This window comes from Bolinopsis microptera, chromosome 13 (assembly GCF_026151205.1).
Source record: "Bolinopsis microptera isolate Bmic1 chromosome 13, MBARI_Bmic_1.0, whole genome shotgun sequence".
Classification (NCBI taxonomy): Eukaryota; Metazoa; Ctenophora; class Tentaculata; order Lobata; family Bolinopsidae; genus Bolinopsis; species Bolinopsis microptera.
Genome location: NC_087084.1, coordinates 12,075,191 through 12,094,113, shown reverse-complemented (window position 1 = coordinate 12,094,113; position 18,923 = coordinate 12,075,191). Strand labels below are relative to the sequence as shown.

At 39.1% G+C, this 18,923-nt stretch overlaps 1 protein-coding gene across 19 annotated transcripts in view; it reads right to left on the bottom strand.

Moving 5' to 3' along the window:
* The window catches only part of LOC134825055 (transient receptor potential cation channel subfamily M member 3-like), a 76,529-nt gene that overhangs the window by 42,449 nt on the left and 15,157 nt on the right, over positions 1 to 18,923 (bottom strand). For 10 of the 19 annotated variants that reach the window (XM_063837141.1, XM_063837142.1, XM_063837149.1 and 7 more), the window contains exon 1: positions 9,974 to 10,570. The exons of 7 other annotated variants lie outside the window; for them this stretch is intronic. In XM_063837141.1, coding sequence (XP_063693211.1) covers positions 9,974 to 10,564 — 591 coding nt within the window. In that variant the 5' untranslated portion in view covers positions 10,565 to 10,570. Of the gene's footprint in view, positions 1 to 9,973; positions 10,571 to 12,418; positions 13,011 to 18,923 lie in introns of those variants that run through there. 2 more of the 19 variants (XM_063837158.1, XM_063837151.1) reach the window with 2 other exon arrangements.

The following is an 18,923-nucleotide window of genomic DNA, read 5'->3' as shown; positions in this document are numbered from 1 at the left end:
TCGTGACGAAGTCTGTTTAACGCCTATACATTATAACACGTGATAATAACTTTGCGGAGTTATAAACAGTTAGAAGTATGACTTTGGCGCTTGAAACACAGGGCAAAGAGTCGGATTCCTTGTTGACATGTGTCCGGTTTTAACTAAAAAGTAGAGCTGACACCCCTCTGATATGACCTCGGGGACCCGGGTAATCTACCAGACACCCCTCTGATGTGACCTCGTGGACCCAGACACCGACAGAGTTCTCACACTACACAGTACTCACTACTCAGTGACAGTAGTCGTATCTCCAGCTGTTAGAGTAGACGGTAGTGAAGCGTTTATATTTAAACCCCTGGGTGCGTTCAATGTCTTTGTATCTACTATGCTAATTGCTTGTTGCTGCGTTGTGTTTTAAAACTTTAAAACAATTTAAAGTTTTGTCTGTTATGGACTGTAGTCTATTTGCAACACAATGAAAAAGCTCTATGTCAAAAAATGCAGGATTCACATTGCTAGCACAAGAGAGGAGAATCATGCGCAATCCATTCGCAATCCTCAAATAATTAAAAAGCATTGAATATTCAAAGAAAAGGTCATAAATCATAATGAAACAAAAGGTTTAACTCGGACATGGTACTTAAAAATGTTGTGACTTATGATTCGCATCTCTGCTTGCTATACAATTTTAGGATTTGAGCACGAATACACCTGTGAGCAAAGGAAAATATCAAAGGCATACAACCTGACGAATAATCCATATCTAATGGGCATTATATAAGCGTAAATTATCATTAGAGCTGTCTCAGTGTCTCAACTCTCAGCTGTGATGGTTTAAACTGATGCAATCTTCGGACTTGGAACTGTTAATCGACCGGAATATAATGCTTCGCTAATTTCGAGTGTGATAGATTATAAGAGGAAGCTATGAAAAATAGTTTGCGAAGGTCAGACATTAGACATTACGAAACCATTACAAATTATGAGAAGTGTCTTCGGTTATTGTGTGTAATCCTAACGAAAGCTAATAAACTCTGATCAGAGGATCTCTAGTGCATGCTGCAATTTATACAGTTATAAATAGACAATAGGGATATGCTCATTAACTGGACGTTATGTAACCATTTTTAAACGTTTCAGGATAATTTCTCCCTCTGCGATTTAAATTTAACGTAACAGCAACGTTGCATACAGATATTTGGTTGTTGCATGTATCATACTATATAGGTATTACAGCTGCTTCTTTGAATCATTGTACAGTTGTAATGATGCAGTTGTTATTGTAAAGCCTTCGGTTGAAAGTAGTGTGTTATTTGGCAGAAACTGAACAAGCAAGCAAAACCACAACTGACGAATACGACTCCTCCTGATTGAAGTCGTAGGTTTATATGTGATATGGTGCGAGGGAACCGGATACGAGGGCGAAGGACACGAGGGTGGCGAAACAAGAGCGGAGGACACGAGGGCGTAGGGCACAAGGGCGGTACTTTCTTAAAAGGGTGGACACGAGGGCGAATCACATGAATCACTTTAACATGAACAAAGGAGTTTTTTTGATGTTCTCAACAGTCTAGTTGAGGTAAAGCTTAGCTCGAAGAATTGGATCTAATCACGTGTAAATTTGAAACAAAACATAGTGATGTGACAATGTGGAATCTAAGGAAGACTTTCGTTTCCATGTTAATATATGGGAACCGGACACGAGGGTTGAGAAGACAAGGGCGGTAGGCACAATAGCGGAGGACACGAGGACATAGGACACAAGGGAGGTATTTTCCCAGAAGGTTGGACACGAGGGTGGATCACATGATACTGACTTTAACATATAGACGCTTGTAGACATAATTTAAAATGAAAGTTTATTACTTATAGTTCATTATGTTTTCTTAAAGTGAGTATCTTGTGATCCGCCTTCTTGTCATATACCCGCAGTGCGGGGAAAGGTTCTTTGATTAATTCAGGTCATGTAGAGACAAGTGATGTACTTCGATCAGATTAGTTACATTTCCTATGTACTTCCACCTTATGCAAGCAAACAAATCGTTTATACTTTTATAGAAGCAGCTATACAAAATCAAACATATTCGATTCGAGATACCGTATTAACCAAAACAGACCAAACTGATTATTGACACTATTTATTCGTTGACATGTCAATCTAATGTCTGGGAATTGACGTTACGATACACCAAGCTAATCAAACGTCACATTGAATTCCATCGACCCATCGTAGAAATAACTTGCGAAAGAACAATTTGCACCTCAAGCACTGTGAGACTGTGAGACTGTGAGACTGTGAGACTGTGAGACTGAGAATGAGAGAACTGAGAGCACTGTGAGACTGTGAGACTGTGAGACTGTGAAGCTGTGAGACTGTGAGACTGTGAGGCTGTGAAGCTGTGAGACTGTGAGACTGTGAGGCTGTGAGGCTGTGAGACTGTGAGACTGTGAGACTGTGAGACTGTGAGACTGTGAGGCTGTGAGACTGAGAATGAGAGCACTGTGAGATTGTGAGACTGTGAAGCTGTGAGACTGTGAGACTGTGAAGCTGTGAGACTGAGAGCTCTGAGAGCACTGTGAGATTGTGAGACTGTGAGACTGTGAGACTGTGAGACTGTGAAGCTGTGAGACTGTGAGACTGTGAAGCTGTGAGACTGTGAGACTGTGAGGCTGTGAGGCTGTGAGACTGTGAGACTGAGAGACTGTGAGACTGTGAGACTGTGAGACTGTGAGACTGTGAGACTGTGAGACTGTGAGACTGTGAGACTGTGAGACTGTGAGACTGTGAGACTGTGAGACTGTGAGACTGTGAGACTGTGAGACTGTGAGACTGAGAATGAGAGCTCTGAGAGCACTGTGAAACTGAGAATGAGAGCACTGAGAGCACTGTGAGACTGAGAATGAGAGCACTGTGAAACTGAGAATGAGAGCTCTGAGAGCACTGTGAGACTGAGAATGAGAGCTTTAACAATTACTATACTGGCACATTTTAAGGCAAGCACTAAGAACAGAGCTGTGAAGACTGAAGTCTTTATACCTGAAGCACTGTACCAGAAAAGCAGAAAGCTCCAGAGATAACGATTGATTACATTAATTAATATTAATTGTGTAGTGGACGCCACTCCAATGACTAGGAGGAGACCTTTTCAAGTACAAGTAAGTGCTGCAATTTGACGCTCTTTTCCTTGGCATCGACCGTTGAATCTCCATGAATAGGTTGAGTGGCAAGCACTAAACATGAATTTACAAATCGAACATTTTCAGAGCAAACATCCGGCAAACAAGTCCAGACAAAAAACAAAAATAGAATGTTTAACAACCTATTATCGACACAAAATGTTAGACGACAGTCCAGCTCTAGAAGCTACCTCTGCAGTCAGATATCTAATTTCACGGCAGCACAACATGACGTCTCCTTTGTAACCAGCACGGAGGTAATAGGACGGCGTCCTTTATTCTGGCTACGATTCACCTATAAAAGCTGTAGAGAGCTGTATTCCAATACGGTCAGTTCTTCTGGTTGACAGTTATTGGCTGTGGCATTGTCAACAAGTGTGAGACATGAAGGCACCGCTTCTCACGTTTTGTGGACAGATATGGGATCCGACAAGTAGCACCATCACTGTCCTGAAGATCTTGGGTGGCTGGGATGACTACTGGCTGAACAACAATAATACCCAACAACTGGGACTAATATATACTACCCTGCTTTCGTAAAAGACGTCTCATCTGCTAATGATGAGGATCTTGATATACTGAGCGAATATTCGGGTTTAAAAGAATGACTTATATATTATAGATTACTTGATCGAGTAATATTACCTTAAGTTATTACATTTGTGGGTTAGGTCCTTTGCCAAATTGGTATTACTGAAGCATGATAAGATAGCATTGATCCTTTTTGTAATGTGAAGAATATCTTTTTGTCCAAAACACTAATACAATTACACAAGTTTACCTTTAGCAAAAAAAAATTTCGTTTATTAATCGTTTCTATTTCTAACTTATACCGAAAATTAAAAAAAAGGAAATGATTACCTTGAATTCGGCAATGCATGTGAAAGCAGCACAAATGGCAGATGTTCCAAGGACTGTTGAAGACGATCGCCTCGGGCTATCCGGCGCTGCATTCCAGCGGGCAGTTAATTTATCAATTTTACAATCGAGATCACACCAAACTGGATTTGTTTACGCAACAAAATTTATGACAAATATCATGAAATCAAGATTTTTATAGCTTTTATTTTATAGAAGTGCTATAGAAAGTACCAATTTGAAGCGAGAATGCATTTCGCACCTACTTTCTGATTCAATTACCCACTTAAGTTTTAATTATATCACCAAATCTTAATACTGATTATAGGAGTTTTCTATGGTCCAGGAAAATATGTAGTTATGGACATCAGTGACAGTACCTGTATTAAGTTTAGCTCGTTATATTAGCGAGCATAATTATATCACCCATTAACAATTATTGGATGACAAGAGGAAATTAGGATGCATCGTTAACATTATCAGTAATAAGGCTTTAAATAGAAAGAATGAATCTTTGAAATAAATAGTTTGATAAGTGCAGTTGATGAAGATTTGCGGCGACACTAAGTTTTTTATAGTGATCGAATAGTCTTCTCAACCACAATAGCCTATCGGTATAATTATACATTCATCTTTCATGTTGATACCCATTAATGGTGAGTATTTTAAAAAGACAGAGAAAACTGGGTCTATGGAAAGAAAAGCGGGATAAATGTTCACGTGGAATCGCAGATGAAGCAATTAGAGGCAATTTCATGTCCCCTCATTAATGAATATCATATTTGACACACATGACTTCCAAGATAATGAGAGATGGGCGAGTTTCACAACGTTAAATTGGAGAACACTGATCGATCAGAAGCATGTCAATTGTCAAGACACATTAAAAATTAATCAAACTTTTTGGTTTTAATTTGCGCGGAAAAATTGTTTGTATCCCACTATAACTTAGCCAAACTAATTGAAATGGAGTCTGTTTTCTAAATTTTTATGTAAATTTGTCTTGGATAATTCATGAAGATAGGTTTTCTCGTTTGTTGGTTATTGGTTAGACTAAGGAATCTGTTAACACCTATCAACAATAAATAGCTATGCGGGGTAACTTCACGGTAAAGCAAATTAAACACGACGACATTAAGACATATCAAAACCTACAGTGGCATATGTACGCTCATAAATATTGAAAATTAAAATGTACAACTGGTTGTTGGGCTAAACGATGCACCGAATCTGGAGCCTTGGTCTAATTTGGGCTGTTTTAAAAGATACGGTTAGTAGTCACAAGAGAGCAAATCAACATTAGCTACAAGACGAGGTTGCCCAAATATGACGATTGTTCTTTTGTCTAGGAAAATTTTAAATGACACCTGTTACCAAGATGGGTTTATACGTACAAGCGACAGAAACCAAGCTAAGTATGACCTGTACATTGTACAATGTACCAACTCGACTAATCCAACACTAATACCAACACCTCTATATCCGTTAATAAAGTTTTTCGCTAAGTCTAAGTATGATTGTTTCCAGAAGCTGTTATAATAAAGGATACCTTATAAAGCTCTTATTACTTTATTATAATTGCACTATATATATGTGGAAAAGTGTAAAATAATAAATAATAAATAATAAAATAATTCTTGCTCTGAGTACGGCCGATTTCTGTTCACAAGTTGTGACACAAGTTGTGACACAAGTTGTGACACAACACCACATACCATGAACGACACAACTACTTTCTGGATCACGACTTGTCACTTGTAACTCTAGTCAGAACACCCCCGTAATGATATTGCCTCCTCTGAATCTCCGGAAGTTTGCCTGAAAACCGGATCAGACAGCAGCTCCAGTATAATAAATTGGTAGCCTCCTATTTTCCGGAGTTGCTAGAATGTCAGGTTATCAATCATGTTACATTCCTTCAGTTTTATGGTTATACTGATAGCATTTTGTCATCGGTAATAAATAATTATCCATGGCATATGCACGTAATGTTTAACACGTTATAATTTGTTACCCTTTTTAAAATTTTTAACGCCCCTTTCACTTTTCAAGGCTTCATCGCTAAATTACTTCTACTTCTAACCCACTGCCATACATACGTTTATTCGGCAGAATAAATTGGACTTGGTTCACAGTACAAGTAAGATCGGAATTCGGAGGTATGTTGATGAAACCGTATTGATAATATTAATTGAACACTGGTATTTACAGGTTTATTGGGCGAGTAATTGTGGAGGTATCTCTACCGAATTCCTCGTCTAGAATGAGCACCGCTCAGAATTTCAACATTCCGATTACAAGCTGAGCAAGCGAACACTATACCCAATAATTTTCCTCGAATTTTATCTGCTCATTTATTTATAATATAAGGCTTATGATCGCTTTTTTAATTAACGTGGATTCGAATTTTCATGCATATCGTAAAGGAACGTAAGTGTAGTTCTGCAATATTTTTAATTTGAAAATCCTCAGATTACGGCTTGCTTCGTGGGCTTCGAAAACAGAAATGATTTCGTCGGTGCTTATTTAGCATTGATGAATTATAAAAATAATCTTACCGATTTTTCTTCTTCTTCAGTCAATGTGACTTCACAGGTTTTGCCGTTGATGAGCTTTTCGGATATATTATTCAAGGATACTAAAAAACGATTATAATCCGTAGCAAAGCTTTGAAGACGGGACCCCATGTCATCTGGAAAAGATGCTCTAGCTCTACTAGAACCATATACTGTAGTATCATGCACAGATATCCGCCGTGATGGCATGCTTCTTGAGGCTGAACGGTCGAACGGTGACCGAGCAGCAGCTCTTTTGAATGTCCTGATAACTTGTAGCTGCTTCATGATTTCATCAGCTGAATCTTTGGACTGGGTCCTCAAAAAGTGCTTCCTTTTATTCATCAATTCAAAGCTTTCAGTGGAGTGAACACTTGCAGTTACTGGAGTTACAGTGGAGTGAACACTTGCAGTTACTGGAGTTTCACTGGAGTTGATACTGATTTGAACTGAGCTTTTACTGGAGTCTGCAGGTGTCTCATTTACCGATCCTTCGAATACGACCGCCAGAGATGATGGACGTTCCTTCTGGATGTATATAGGCATAGAAGATTTACGCGGAATCATTTTGGGCTTCCTCTAGGGGGACTCAAAACGAGGTTTAGAGTAAACGCTTTCCAGTTGAATACCAGACGTGCGCGTCAAGCAACGAGTTAAATTTCCAAACTGCTGCAAACAAAGAGATGGATGAACAAAATAAAAGCGTTATCTCTGATGTGGATTATTTCAAGGTATTTACGTCCTGACTGATCAATGGCCAGTATATATGTTGGTATTCATCAATTAATGGAGTAACAAAAGAATTATTCCCTGGGTGAAGCATCTGGCAATTAAGGCATAATAGTCATCATCATGGAAGACATTTGGTCGCTTGATCTTCAAAACAAAGTTTAACGCAATGATGTTCGCTAACAGAAATTCCCCGCTGAAATTGAATTTATAATTACGGAATTGATAAGGTATATATACGGTTATTAAGCGCGGGTCCCTAAACCTTGATTGCATGTACTAGGAACCGACCGGATTGGGGTTTTGGCTGCCGGACCGGATTCAGCCGGATTTGGATCTCAAATCCGGCAAGCCGGATTTTGCCGGACCGGAACCTTTGGTTTCAGAGTGAAATAAAAGGCAGCCGGATTTTGCCGGATTTTGCCGGATGTTGCCGGAAAATTTCCTTCCTTTCCACGCCTAATCTTCATCGAGCACTTCTTGCAGCTTGCATAAGGGATCCCATTTTCTTCTGAGTAGAACAACCAGACGGACAATGTTTTAGATTTACTACTACTCGACTCGACTTAGGGCGGCTTCAACGTCCGAACAGATATAGTTTTTTTACAAGTCTTCCTATCTACTACTAGATATTGCTTAAACAAGCAGTACGTAGCAGACACAATGTAACACGAGTAGACACGAGTCACGACACTAGACGAGTAATAATCAGAAATGATATCTAATTGGCATATGCTGCCAGACCCCGGCCCTGATTGAGCGCGTTTGTGCGAATTCCCTTTTTTTCATGCAAGTCTGAGTATCATTGGGTCACGTGACTTACAACCAAAGGTGCCTAATAAGGTTGTTCGTAAGCAGGCACTGTCTAGTACAGTACTAATCACCGTCTGGCGTCTAGAGCTGAGTCACATGATTGCAGTAATGAGCTAATTAAACCCTGAACACGTGACCTTCATATTTCGTATTTCATAATCAGAAGATTAAATACTGCCAATTTTGCGATTATAGCCGGGGGCTAGCCCAGGGAGGTGGCCCAAAATATTTTCCGGTTTTTTCTAAGTCCGCACCTACCCCTCGATACACTATTCTGTATTCTGGACTCAAGGTTTCCCCCGGTAATGCGATCTCGGAAGGCAGGCCTCCCCTTTGCAACACGAGCTCGGAAGCGGGAGCTCTCGATACAGGAGGTACGTCTCGAGAACGACTCAGACCGAAAACTTTTAAGTTAAAATTTTTCGAAGTTTTTCTGAAAACCACTTTTTTCCACGATTCAGGCTACCCTGTTCATTATTAGCCGAAAATATTTTTTCGGTTTTTCGAAGTCCCCACCTACCCCTCGATACACAATTTTGGACTCGAGGTTTCCCCTGGTAAGTGGTAATGTGATCACGGAAGGCAGGCCTCCCCTTTGCAACACGAGCTCGGAAGCGGGAGCTCTCGATACAGGAGGTACGTCTCGAGAACGACTCGGACCGAAAAACTTCTAAGTCAAAATTTTTTTAAAGTTTTTCTTAAAACCACTTTTTTTTCCACGATTCAGGCTACCCTGTTCATTATTAGCCGAAAATATTTTTTCGGTTTTTCGAAGTCCCCACCTACCCCTCGATACACAATTTTGGACTCGAGGTTTCCCCTGGTAATGTGATCACGGAAGGCAGGCCTCCCCTTTGCAACACGAGCTCGGAAGCGGGAGCTCTCGATACAGGAGGTACGTCTCGAGAACGACTCGGACCGAAAAACTTCTAAGTCAAAATTTTTTAAAAGTTTTTCTTAAAACCACTTTTTTTTCCACGATTCAGGCTACCCTGTTCATTATTAGCTGAAAATATTTTTTTGATTTTTTTTTTTGGGTAAAAAAAACTGAAATCCGGCAAAAATCCGGCAAATTTTTTTCCAGCCGGAGCCGGAACCGGAACCGGATTTTGAAGCCGGATATCCGGCCGGAACCGGATTCAGCCGGATTTCCGGTCGGTTCCTAGCATGTACATACCTGGCGTCACAATTCTGGCCAACACACAAATAAAAATAAAATGCATAATGCACTGCAGAAGCAGTTTTTGCATTTTTTTCTAGGAGGAGGGGGTCTCGAGGTTCATGAACCCTAGGCGCCCGGTTACCATGGGGCAGCCATGCCCATATTTGGTCCGTTTTTGGCACAGTTATGACAAATCACCTAAAAACGCAAAAAAACATACTTATGGATGCTCTTATAGTTATACAGTTATACTGGTCTCCTGAATAATTTATTTTCAGCTAAATAGGACAACATATGACTGAGCTATGACCCAAACAATATATGCCATATTTGGACATACGCACCAAATTTAGAAGCTTTCAGCCCATTTAAGTTGGTGAAATATCAATATATTTGAATGATCATATTATCAACTTTATGAAAAAGATAGCCTAAGCTACATATTCTCTGTGATGCTAGATCATGGAAGTCGTCACAATTTTTGATGACGGAAAAACCGATTCAAGTATTTAGAAGACAGGTCTCAATAGTTATTTTTGACAAACGTGATCGGCTGTCTCTTGTTTGCATTCTTAACATCGATAGATGGGTATTTTACGAACCGACAGATGAAATTTTTACAAACTAATAAATGAGAGTTAATTTAACCTATAAATAAGAGTTTTAAATGAGAGTTTTAAATGCAAGTTTTACAAACCTCATAAGTTTGTATAACATTCTCCTTCCTCATCGCCATCCTCACAGAATGCAATTTACCTCGCAAGCTCATTTCAGTCTGCTGAGCCAATGCTGAGAAGCGGTTGATAGATACACCTGATAGAATGGTATCACTAGACACTTGCCGCCTGTGAGAGATACGTCGTCTCGCGAGGTCGATAGAATGGTCACGTGACGATCCAAGCTTCGAAACAGGTTGAGTTTGACGGCCTGCATAGCCAGGAAGTAAGCCTCTGTTGTTCTGTGTTCTACTGAGAAACTTTCTAGTTACTTCCCTCATCAATTCTCTCCGCAGATCATTATCAACCGCACATTTTGAATTGAAAGTATCAGGCAGATTGTTGTTTCGTCTCTGGCCACGATCAGGACTTGTAGGGGTAGGAACGGATTCATGATTGGCGTTGACTTCTTTATCATCCAAAATGGAGTTTACATCTTCAACAACACTAACGAGGTCTGCTTCTTCTTTAATAGGAAGACAACTAGTGTTACCACGTTCGGATTCATTAACAGTACTGTCCACTTGCTGAACAAAAATCCTTACAGCAGTTCGTGACTGTGTGTCCATCATCCCGTTCACAAAGAAACCAAACTAACAAAACATCAATGATTTTTTATTAGAAGGTGAACAAGTGAAAACACTCATTTGTATTATTTGAACTTATGGTCATATTATTGTTGATGAGGCAATACAAATGGTTTTAGTTATATATCAATTAAGAGCATGTTGCGAAGTGGGTATAAACGTTCAAAAATTGTTTCTTATTCTCATACTTCGTGGACTTGGTCAAAATTGATCAACTGAATTGTTCTCCTCATTAACAAAAAGGAACGGCAGACTTTTGAGCAGCCGTCAACAAAGTAATGACAATGAATAATTGTGGCGCATCCAATTCTCTTTAAAATTAAAGATGCAATTGTGATTTGTGGCTGTTCGCAAATTAGTATTAAATTTAATCCATTGCAATAAAATATATCAAAAACAATGAAATAAATTAAGATTATAATTAGCTGATGAACGATAATGTTATTTGCTGTGTTAACTTTTGATCTTGCTCATTATAAAAGGAGTTGATTCAGGCACAGGATTACAAGATCTTCATTTTGGGACCACTCATGCACTCACAGGCCAATAACATAAGAAATGAGCCAGATTAAGATATTGCTGGAGGGGTGGGGGCACCAATTATAGTGGGGTAGCAGTTTCCCAAGTTGTAAGTCTTTTTAGAAGAACATGACAAACGTCCAATAGAACGTTTGGACGACGCGAAAAAAATGTGGGTTACAAAATTCTTTGGGGGGGGGGGGGGGGGGGGGGGGGGCAAAAGCTGTAGTTTGTAGGGGGCACACAGGAACGGTTTACCACGATAAAAGACTTCCAAAAATATAGCACCCAATCTGGGCGAGAGTGTATATGTCTCGCGTAATCGGTCACAATGTCGAACAGTGTCAAATGGGTCATCTTGGAGTTGAGGGCTCGACTTGAGTGTAATTCATTTAGTTGAGTGACAAATGAGTAAGAAGTTTAGGATTAGGTTCAAAATTTGGAAATGTGCAGACTCGAAGTTGACAAATGTAACAAAAAAACCTAAATTTGGCGCGAAAGAAATGCATTTATTTTGATGGCCGAAATATTGGGATGAGTAAGGAAACTGAAAGATCGCGTTAAATGGCATAACCGTCATATCACTAATAGCTATGACAGAGGAGAAAGTGTTACTGATCATGAAGTGAGTATTACTATTCCAAGTAAGATATTTGTTAACATGCAATTATACTTGAGTGCTGCTGAAATTGATTGGGAGACATGCAGGGAAGGAATGAGATTGTATATTCTGTAGGAGCTCATGGTGCACGAGACAGATCGCAAAATGTTGTCATATTTAAGGAATTCTCCAGACGAAATTAATGTACTATTATATTTTTGCAGTTAACATTGTCTAAAATTACAACTTTTGAGCGATGTTTGGCCCAAAAAAAAGGTCTCAACAGTAAACAGTAAAATTGTGATCCCAAGTAAGATTACAATATCAGCGATAAAACCCAATGTGGAGGTGCGCTTTCTGTGGGGACCTTATATTACTGGGAGCCGGGAGGGAGCAGGAACAAATAAATAAAAAGGAAATCGCAGCATGTACGGGATCGCGATTTTCCCCCTTCTTTGCGACAAATTTTATGTGTCGTCTGTTATAAAAATGACGAAAAATCGCGGTATCGTGATTTTTGGCCAAAATAATCGCGATTTTATTTTGTCCCTGGGAGGGAGGGGTTTCAAAATGATGGCGTTAATTAACTGCACAATTGAAAAAGTGATGTTGCTGGAGGGTGAAAAATTTGCTAAAAAGTTATGACGTATTAACATAGCCATCTTCCATAGGTGAAATGTCCATAATTATAATACAGCAATAGCAACACAGCTACTTACATCCTTGGCGAGGGTGCTGAAGGTCTGCGTAGTGAATTGCATTATGTGTAGGTTCAACATGCTCATCCCTCGATCGAGGAGCCCCACTCTCTTCCAGTTGATGAAAGCAGGGTTGATGTTCATGTTGCAGTCGTTAACGTTTTTCTGTGTCTGATTACCCGAGGACTTGTCATCAGATGGCAGTTCACTGTTGGGTTCTCCTATTTGTTGAATATCCCTGAATTCACTGAATTGGCGGTGGGCGGATATTGCATTCTGATTAGAGTCGTTTCTAGAAATATGGGTGGCACCAACCCGATATATTTCCGGTTGATGATCGTACAAGTGTTGAATTCCACCAACATTCCGGTTCGTTAATATAGAAGAGGTATACTCCTCAGCCGCACCATTGAACTGTGTAAAGTCATTATAATTGTCCCCATCACTGAAGTGAACCCTCTCAAACGTACCCTCCTCTACAGCAGGACCAGGATGATCAGATGTCTCGTATTCCATGAAGGTGGTGTTGGTAGGAGCAAGGGCGCTCAGCATACCACCGCGCGGCGTGGTACTCTGGATAACAACATCGCACGGCGAAGCTCTAACTAAACGGTCAGCAGTGAAGTGGTGAGATGGTCCATTGTGGGGCTGCATGTATGTGTAATTGTGAGAGAGGGGCCTGGTAGACGTGACTTTGAATTAACATTTAAAGAGAGAGAGAGAGAGGGCAGGGAAGAAAGAGTGTGACATGTGAGTGCTTGGTTGTTTGAGTGGGACCGCGATTACCAATGTCATTACTACCAGGTCATTTTCCTGCCGCTTCACTTATAGTGCCACTAGTGCCTTCTTATATGATTATATTTATTGTTATACAAGTAAAGCCTCTATTAAGCTTTTATACTGGGCCTCTCGAGGGATCAGACGGAAAGTGCACGGTATAGAAAAAACCCGGTATAGACAATAGAAAGGTTGACATGAGATCCCAATTCCCAATTTTTAGTATCTGAATCCTCTCAGATAACATGTGAAGCGCCTAATATTAGGGCCTAATATGCACGTATCGTTTCGTATTGCGATGGAATACGTACTCACATCACAGCAAAATGCGATATAAACTATGATAAATTACATTTCTTGCACAGAACGAGCTGATTTATGAATAAACGTAGACGTTTGGGGGAAACGAAAGGGGCACGGTATATCGAGGTACCCGGTGTAATACTAATAGAGAGGCATGGTAATTATATAGAGAGGTTTGACCGAATCGTCATTTTATCGATTATATGGCATATGCATTGTGCAAGAATCACAATTAACTGGCATGATAGTGTATAACCACCACAAATAACTATTATAATATAGCTGTATGGCACTGAAGAGGTAAGATTCTTCGAATTTAAGTGAGGGAAGAAAAACCAAATGTTATACAAAAATAGAAAACTGCTACCTGGAGTAGGAAATAGTGGACTAATCGGTAAGTATAGTGGGGATAACCTGGAGTAACAGTATTGACAATTAAATGTACTGCAATTTGTACCGCAATTTGTACCGCAATTTAGATGTTACATGATATTCAATGTATTAAAGAGTTGAAGATCGTGAGCCTGCCTGGTTATACTAGCTTACTGGTTAGGGTGCAGCGTTAAATTGCAGACGACGAATGTTAAAATCCGTCATTATAATACACATATTTAAGATTCGACAGGTACTTATTACTTTATTAACTATACAACCTCGCATGGAAAACGAAATATTAATTTTTTATTGCCTTATATCAATTTATCGAATTTTGATGATGATTTGATCCACCCGTCAGCTTGTTGGTGCAGTGATATGTTAATCAGGTCGGCACCTGTGCTTCTTGTGACAAACTGTCAGAGTGAAAGTGTTCTAGCAAACTGCTAAACCACTAACATGGTCCCAAATCATTAATAATCGCGCGAAGTCCGCAATAAATTGATCATTGCACGATCCAAGTGAGGTTTTTGATAAAATTTCGTGGTCATACAAGATCAATCACTTACCCAGCACGACATCCCCTCCACAAGCATTCGTTTTACTTCTTCTCGTAAGAGAAGGAAGCAATAGTTGAGCAATTGCGCAAGCTAGGTAAAGAATCACATAATATTAACTTTGTGATAAGCACATAACAAGCCGAAAGCATAAAACACTAGCCAGATTTTGGAAAATTTGTAAAAAGCTACAAGAGGCTGAACGGTTTTTTGAATCGAATAGAAGTCTACATATTTTTTTCACGGACTCGGTAGGTCATACTATAAAGCCACCGTAAATGCTTAAATGATAAATAAGGCTGACATTAAGTGTCCAACTGCTTTTGAAGTATTAACACGTTGAATGTTGATCACTTGGTCGCCTTTTTTTGGAACACCCTGCATCAAGATAACGCGAATTTCATTGGCTCAAAAATTCAAAACCTTTATTATACGAAGGGCGACTAGGCTAACAAATTGTAAATTTCATTTCTCCTCTGTTTTAGTTGCGATCTTGACAGTTGAAACGACGACTTCAATTAAACGAAACAAATTTCAGACGTTCGTCATCTTCATTAGTCTCAAATTATTTGTTACATAGCAGTGTTGAAAGTATCATAAGATCACAACTATAATAGAGGAAAAATAATATTCAAATTGTATTTCTGTAATGTAATAACACCTTGTTGATTACACGATAAACTATAAGTGACTTATTAACCAAGCTCATCTCAACTACTGATAATTATACTCAACTACTAATAGTTATACTCAACTACTAATAATTATACGGTACTCAGCTACTAAGGACTTAAGGAGACAATGGATATTACAGTTTGCAGTTACTAGAGCCACGTGATGGATCAAGAAGTTACATATTACCATTTGTACGTGGCCAGATCAGAGATCAATCGCGTACATGTGAATCCTATGTGAATCATCTGTGAATCATATGTGAATCATATGTGAATCATAAGTGAATCATATGTGAATTATATGTGAATCATAAGTGAATCATATGTGAATCATATGTGAATCATATGTGAATCATATGTGAATCATATGTGAATCATATGTGAATCATATGTGAATCATATGTGGATCATATGTGAATGATGTGTAAATCATAAGTGAATCATATGTGAATTATATGTGAATCAATAAATGCACACAATAAGAGGAGAAATTGAAATACGAGTAAATTAATATATCAACGCACGCACGAAAATAATTTCTTATGATTCAGATACAGCATTGAAAGTTAGTGTTAGCTGAACCATGTTCTGAATTGTGGTAATTAATACCTCTAATTTTATAATTTCTTCCTGGAAAATAAGTAAACGTGCTCCAAATGCCTCGCCTAACTTGAAACGTGACCATCAACTTATCAAGATGGATTTACTGTTGACTTCAAAGTATTTTAAAATCGTGTTAATGTTGATTTTAAGAAATTCAGTGCGTAAAGGAAAGGATACCTGGATACATAGCATTAAATGAGTTAAACGACGGAGTACGTCGTTTCATTTTGTATTCTGCTGTCGGCTGATAGTCAGCAAAGTGCAGACTACGCTTCCCGAAGTATAATATATATTTAATACACAATATACAATTTAATCGAGTTATGACCATTTTAAAATCTTGCGGATACGTGATCTCGGCACTTAATCGGTGATTTCGTCAACCAATCAGTGATCTCATCGGGAGTTTATATTCGCTAGCGTGCAACAATAAGCCTCATCAGGCGGTACCGAGCATGTTGGGGGATGACGATCTGATCACTTTGAGTGAATACTGATAGTGACTTTCTTGAAAATCAAAGAAAGTTGAGTGGAGTTGGGTTAGAAACATATAAGAGATACGATGATTGCTTTATAGCGCTTCAGTTGCTGTCCTGTAAGCAGGTTTTAACCGATCAGGCCATTGATTGAGTGAAGAGGTCACTGATTAAGTGCCAGGATCATGCATCCGTCAGATCTTAAAATGGTCATAATATAACTGGGCTTCGTTGTAAACAATCAACTCGAAATTTTGAGAAAGCACTTCAATTATCAAACCAAAGGTGTCTAGAAACTTTGGAGTTCCTAGCTCAAAGTTTCCTCGACTTATGGCATGATGATAGTAAAAAAGAGGGAGTGGCGTGCCACGCCCTCTCTAATTGATGAAATTTTACGAAATTTTCAGGAAATTTAAGTCTGACCCATATTCTCTGAAATTTGTTAGCAATTCTGATACGAATCACGTGAGTTATTAAAGTGTTGCGTTTGGGTAGTTACTTCTGGACCACCCTGTATATTTTGGTGATCTGGTATTGTTCTCTAATTATTATTAAAATTTAGCTGTTAGTATCAATTTTAAAATTCGGATTGTTCAATTGTATTTGTGTATTTGTATTATTCAATATTTAGTTTTTGTGCTAAAAACTCAATAATTGGCCAAGGAGCAAGAACTTTACGTCCCGAAATTTAAACTCCTATTAAGTGGTGACAAAATCACAAAATAAACAAATGTTTGTCTCATGACACCACTTTAGGGTTATACTGGTATTCCAGCTAATACAGCTATAATACAGCTATTATACAGCTATTATACAGCTATTATACAGCTATTATACAGCTATTATACAGCTATTGACTCACTGGAAGGTTCTCGACAATCTTCTGTGTATCAGCATCTGAACTCCTGTGCAGAAAGTTGAAAGTCCTGAACCGGAAGGTCTGGCTCTTATCCGGAACGACGTTATCAGCAGGTGAGATATGGGTTGTGAGGGGACTGATAGTGTCCTCACCTCCTGCCCCGTTGTACTCCTGGCACTCCGCAAACTTGAGGTCTAGGGCGTGGTCAACTGTCACGTGACTTGTGTCCACCCGGAACATCCTGCTCATATTCTAGTGGTATTTATAGTGATATCTCAGCAATCTCAGCAATGTAGCTTCTCATGGTGGTATTTATAGTGATATCTCAGCAATCTCAGCAATGTAGCTTCTCATGGTGGTATTTATAGTGGTATCTCAGCAATCTCAGCAATGTAGCTTCTCATGGTGGTATTTATAGTGGTATCTCAGCAATCTCAGCAATGTAGCTTCTCATGGTGGTATTTATAGTGATATCTCAGCAATCTCAGCAATGTAGCTTCTCATGGTGGTATTTATGGTGATATCTCAGCAATCTCAGCAATGTAGCTTCTCATGGTGGTATTTATGGTGATATCTCAGCAATCTCAGCAATGTAGCTTCTCATGGTGGTATTTATAGTGATATCTCAGCAATCTCAGCAATGTAGCTTCTCATGGTGGTATTTATAGTAATATCTCAGCAATCTCAGTAATGTAGCATCTCATGGTGGTATTTATAGTGGTATCTCAGCAATCTCAGCAATGTAGCTTCTCATGGTGGTATTTATAGTGGTATCTCAGCAATCTCAGCAATGTAGTTTCTCATGGTGGTATTTATGATGATACCTCAGCAATCTCAGCAATGTAGCTTCTCATGGTGGTATTTAAGGTGATATCTCAGCAATCTCAGCAATGTAGCTTCTCATGGTGGTATTTATGGTGATATCTCAGCAATCTCAGCAATGTAGCTTCTCATGGTGGTATTTATGGTGATATCTCAGCAATCTCAGCAATGTAGCTTCTCATGGTGGTATTTATAGTGATATCTCAGCAATCTCAGCAATGTAGCTTCTCATGGTGGTATTTATGGTGATGTCTCAGCAATCTCAGCAATGTAGTTTCTCATGGTGGTATTTATGGTGATATCTCAGCAATCTCAGCAATGTAGCTTCTCATGGTGGTATTTATGGTGATATCTCAGCAATCTCAGCAATGTAGCTTCTCATGGTGGTATTTATAGTGATATCTCAGCAATCTCAGCAATGTAGCTTCTCATGGTGGTATTTATAGTGATATCTCAGCAATCTCAGCAATGTAGCTTCTCATGGTGGTATTTACTATTTATAGTGATATCTCAGCAATCTCAGCAATGTAGCTTCTCATGGTGGTATTTATAGTGATGTCTCAGCAATCTCAGCAATGTAGCTTCTCATGGTGGTATTTATGGTGATATCTCAGCAATCTCAGCAATGTAGCTTCTCATGGTGGTATTTATAGTGATGTCTCAGCAATCTCAGCAATGTAGCTTCTCATGGTGGTATTTATAGTGATGTCTCAGCAATCTCAGCAATGTAGCTTCTCATGGTGGTATTTATGGTGATATCTCAGCAATCTCAGCAATGTAGTTTCTCATGGTGGTATTTATAGTGATATCTCAGCAATCTCAGTAATGTAGCATCTCATGGTGGTATTTATAGTGATATCTCAGCAATCTCAGCAATGTAGCTTCTCATGGTGGTATTTATAGTGATGTCTCAGCAATCTCAGCAATGTAGCTTCTCATGTAGGTATTTATGGTGATATCTCAGCAATCTCAGCAATGTAGTTTCTCATGGTGGTATTTATAGTGATATCTCAGCAATCTCAGCAATGTAGCTTCTCATGGTGGTATTTACTATTTATAGTGATATCTCAGCAATCTCAG